Below are 4865 nucleotides of genomic sequence, written 5' to 3'. Positions count from 1 at the left end.
CCCCCCCCCCCCCCCGCCCATTAATCTGCTTTAAAATCACAAGGATTCACTGAAAATATAGTATTTCTATATTTTGGCTGAAAATATAGAAACTGTGATCAAATGGTTTGAATCTTTCTCATCTGTGTTCATTATTAACAAACATTCCCAGTGCTATTATCCAATGACTCATTTTTTAAACACACTCTGACTTTTTAAAACATTTTCTTTTCAGTTATACTGGATCTTGTGACATTATGAAAATCCCTTTCTCCTCAGACTCTGTGTGATAAATTTCACCTGGTTAGAGTGTCAGCACTCTGAGAATTCGGCATTTGAGGGAGGCGTTAGCGCATCTCCATTACGGCTCTGACGGAAAGACACTCTTGTCTAGGCACAGCAGGTGTGTTCACATGAATGATGACTTGATTTAAGTTCACAAGGGATTAACTTCTTTTTTCTTGCTTTTGATTTTTATTATTTTGTACATCCTGAATTTTAGGGTTTAGGTTTACACATCATTGAGTATCTAGGTGGTTCGCTTAATCTGAGCTTTTGAACTTCAGATGAACCTGGGCTGAGGTTTTAAGTTTGTAATGAAACCTGAAACTAAACAAGCTTTCCCTGGTTTCAGTTTAATTGTTGATGTCTTCATAACTTCAGGGCACAGGAAACGTGTGTGTCTGGCACATTTTAGAAACTAGTGATGTTTTTTAAAGGCAAGTCTGCTATGTGCACTCAAATTGACACTTGGGGCACAGCTATTCTGCAGTCGCTATACCAGAAATCCTCAAGGATCCTTTCTTGAGCCACTTCCCAGGCCCTAATTTTCCTTCTGCACCTTCGTCCTTAGTTTAGCAAGTTCCTCTTCTAAACTTTTGATATGTTCCTTCAGGGTGGCCTTGTCTTGCTGGGCTTTCTGACTGGCTTGGCTTCGTGCTTCTTCAATCTTTCTTTCATACCACTTCTCCATCTGGGTAGCAACAGCCTCAAAAAAATACTGGGTGATCTCCAGAGCTTGGGAGGTGTCTCGAATGTGAGAGGCAGTCTGCTCGCTGCCGGTAGCTGGTGGTGGCTGCCCGCAGGTGGTGCTGGGTGCTGGTGGCTGGGCTCGATGCCTCGTCTGCCCACTTTTCCCAGACTTCTTGGTTTGGGTGCCTCTGTGGACGCAGGGCCCGGCCTGCTGATCACATCTGGCTGCCTCTTGTAAGGGCAGCAAGGCTGTCTGGACCTTGACGCTCCTCAGTCGGGAGCCTGTGCAGTCGGAGGAGGACAGCTCCTGCTGGAGCCTGTGGGCGGCCGTGGAGCTGAGTCCCTTTTCCTTGGGCCTGACCACCCGAGGGGAACTGTCAGAAGCTGCGACTGGACCTGCCGTCACCACTGATGGATCCACAGCTGGTTTGGGAAGGAAAACACAAGTCAGAGCAAAGCCACAGGCACAGTCACATGGCTGTAGGTCGGCCTTTGGGAGCCCTGAGGACCCTGCAGACCACCAGCCTTCCCACTCACCAACCAGTGTGCAGCTGCTGCTCTGCCCTTCCTGCCCCTTCTCTCCTGATGACCATCTGGCTTGTCAAGGCTTTCATGGATACTGTGTTAGCCATGCTGGTGGCATCTAAGCCAAAAAAGGTGCTGGCCTTTCCTTTAGCCTGTCTCAATCCACTCTGGAAGGCTCCGGGCACCATTACCTGACGGCCAAGGATGGCACAGCTCACCAAGTGTCTCAAAACATACCTGGGCATTTACCAATGAGAATGAGTATCCCTTTCCACACCACAGCCCCAGGTACTGGTTCCCTGAGCGAAGGTCCAATTGGGAAAGGCGGTCCTATCCCCCGTTCTCAGAGCTCCACGCCAAGCTCCAGAACTAGTCCTCGCATGAGAAATCTGCCAAGGATTTTCGCCATTGTCATGAGCATAAAGAAGATAAAACCACAGTCCCAGAGATGGTCTGTGGTAACATAAGACTCTCAACATACCAAAACCCCCCATGGAAGCCTAATTTCTAAGTCTCTGAATGTCCTTAAAGCTATCACTGTGGGTAATCTCTGTGGCCAATGTAACGATGCTTTGCAGAAGCATCTCTGACTTAGCACCTGAGGCAGCTTCAATACATGATGTGCACTCAACGAGGTTTCACAGAGTTGGACGAAGGTAAAAGGCCAATCACAGAGGAGAAGAGGGGGAAGAGGTACCAGGGCAGCTGCTGAGGAGACAGATGTCCATTCATCACCCCTCAGGACGGGGTCCACTCTACACCATCAACACTGTACCTGAAGCACTTGCTATCAACGATCACAACAATTCTTTTATTCCTTCATTCCAATATGCTGACCACTTAGATGAGAGAGCTTTACTGCTGCACAGGACCTGGTATACAGCAGTGAGAAAGCCTGTCCTTGCCCCTACAGGTTGCTCTGCAATCCAGTTTTCCACAGCCCTATCCTATGGGCCGCCTTAGGATGCAGGAGAGAACAAGATTTGGGGGTTTTCATCACCTTTGGGTGGAAGGGCTCTCTCTCTGCATGAGGGTTACCTGTGGAGGACTCGCAAGTAGATGGCGTGGATTTAGCTCTAGAGTCTCCTGAAAGCTTCAGTTCCAGATTCTGAATCTTCAACATGCACCAGGTTTTTAATTCATCCACCAAGGACATCTGAAAAGCACCCACAAAATACTCAGGTGAATTTAATCCATGGTTAATGAATAAAGCATCAAGAATGGACTTTTAAACTATGATAGTTGAGAATACCATCTTGACAAGCCTCAACCCTGTGGATAACCCCCCTCCCACAGGCCACACACAACCTCTTTGCTTGCCCTCTATAGACCAGGATTCACCCAACACCCAGGCTGACAGTGTCTACAATCCTCATTAAGTGACTTAGAGCCACCTTCAACTCAAACACCCAAAGCTTCCCACGTCTTCCCAACTAAGCAGTTCTGCCTGCTTAGGAGCACGGGCTCTCACAAGTGCTCATTTTAGGTCTATTGTCCCGAGTAGACCACACACTCTGAGGGCAGGAACCAGATCTTGTTCAATAGAGGAATGGCCCAATGAACACACCACACACAGACATGCTCCGGGGCAGACGTCACAGTTCCCTCAGCATGTTCTAGGAACTTTTCAGTCCCCACCTGTTGCCGGCATATTCAGCAACAAACACGAACTGAAAGGCAGGTCCTTTCCTATTGACTTCATCGCAAAGTGATGCAAATGACGTGCTATGTGCTGCAAACCGCTTTAGGGGACCCCAGCCTCTGAGCTTTCAATGATAGGCCTCCGTCTTTCAATTCCAAGGAGAAGTGTGGTAAACCACCAGGTAAGGACTGACAGGTACTGGTTTTCACCTGGCGTTTCTCGCCCTCAAGCTTCTCTGTGTCCGAGTGCTGCTGCAGGCGGCTCAGGCACTCTGTCCTCTCGGCCGAGAGTCGCTCGACCATCAGCTTGTCCAGAACACGCATCTAGGATTCAATGGGCAGAGTGCATGGCTGAGATGACCTAAGGATGGACCCCTGAGGAGGGGACCTGGGGTACCAAACAGGGACCAGAGAGAAGGCAAGCAAACCTCCACCCTCATTCTATTCCATTTTCAAGCAGTATTCACGGAACTCTCATTTTCCAGAATTCCAATCAGGATTCCATGTAGGCCAATGTTTCTTTTTCTCACTTGGTAAAGTCCCTAAGGGGTTTAAGAGACTATGAATACACAGTAATTATAAAATTTAAGCCAATAAAGACCTTGTAGGTAAAAGAGAATTTCTATAGGTCTCAGAACAGTGTTTCTGTGACTATGATTGAAAAGAAAAACTATTTCTTAAAGTATGGAGCTATTCTCCCCCTTTTATTTTTAAAAATATATTTTTATTTATTTCAGAGAGGAAGGGAAAGGGAGAGATAGAAACATCAATGATGAGAGAGGGAATCATTGATTGGCTGCCTCCAGCAAGCCCCATAATGAGGATGGAGCCCGCACCCGGGCATGTGCCCTTGACTTGAATCGAACCTGGGACCCTTCAGTCCACAGGCCAATGCTCTATCCACCAAGTCAACCCAGCTAGGGCTAGTCCCCCCTTTTAAATGTTAGTGGCTGCCTAAGAGGCAGTGAAAGCAGCTGGGTGCTCAGGGCATTTATCCAGCCAGTGCACAAATCCTCCTGGTGCTTCACTAAATATGGCCAAAGCGAGCGTGAGGAAGGCTGTGGAGGGAGTTCAATGGGACTGATCAGAGAAGAAATGACTGTCACCACCTCTCAATCACATACCCGCTGGGTTCCCTCTTCATCCTGAAACTTCCCACAGGACCCTACGGGCCAGGAGAGCTGAACCTTCCCTTCTTTGACAGGGTGGGGTCCCTCAGCCTGGCCTGCGGGATCAGGCTGAAACTGGCTCTCCGACATCCCCTGAGGGGTCCTGGATTGCGAGAGGGCACAGGCCAGGCTGAGGGACCCCACCGGTGCACAATTGGGGCTGGGGAGGGACTGAGGGAGGGCTCCAGGGCAAGCTAACCTACCGGTTGACTGTCTGCCCCCTGGTGGTCAGTGCATGTCATGGAGAGTGGCTGAGCAGCCTTAGCACTCATTAGCATATTACACTTTGATTGGTTTAATGGCCGACAGGCTGACCAGACACTTAGCATATTAGGCTTTTAGTATATAGGATATTATATAGGACTAGAGGCCCGGTGCACATAATTTGTGCATGGGGCGGTGGGGGTGTGTGGTTCCTCAGCCCGACCTGCACCCTCTCGCAATCCAGGACCCTGTGGGATCGGGCCTAAACTGGCAGTCGTACATCCCTCTTGCAATCCGGGACTGCTGGCTCCTAACCGCTCACCTGCCTGCCTGATTGCCCCTATCCACTTGCCTGCCTGCCTGATTGCCCCTAAC

The 4865-nt window shown here is 49.2% G+C and overlaps 1 protein-coding gene across 10 annotated transcripts in view; it reads right to left on the bottom strand.

Annotated features, from left to right (window-relative positions):
- Positions 1–13: 13 nt before the first annotated feature.
- Positions 14–4865, bottom strand: part of ANKRD6 (ankyrin repeat domain 6) — a 158457-nt gene continuing 153605 nt past the window's right edge. For all 10 annotated transcript variants that reach the window (XM_005872084.2, XM_005872085.2, XM_014544473.1 and 7 more), the window contains 3 exons: positions 3328–3441; positions 2515–2632; positions 14–1374 (listed from right to left, as the gene is read on the bottom strand). In XM_005872084.2, coding sequence (XP_005872146.1) covers positions 803–1374; positions 2515–2632; positions 3328–3441 — 804 coding nt within the window. In that variant the 3' untranslated portion in view covers positions 14–802. The remainder of the gene's footprint in view (positions 1375–2514; positions 2633–3327; positions 3442–4865) is intronic.

Source organism: Myotis brandtii, unplaced genomic scaffold (genome assembly GCF_000412655.1).
Source record: "Myotis brandtii unplaced genomic scaffold, ASM41265v1 scaffold365, whole genome shotgun sequence".
In the NCBI taxonomy this organism is placed as follows: Eukaryota; Metazoa; Chordata; class Mammalia; order Chiroptera; family Vespertilionidae; genus Myotis; species Myotis brandtii.
This window is presented reverse-complemented; position numbering and strand designations above follow the sequence as displayed.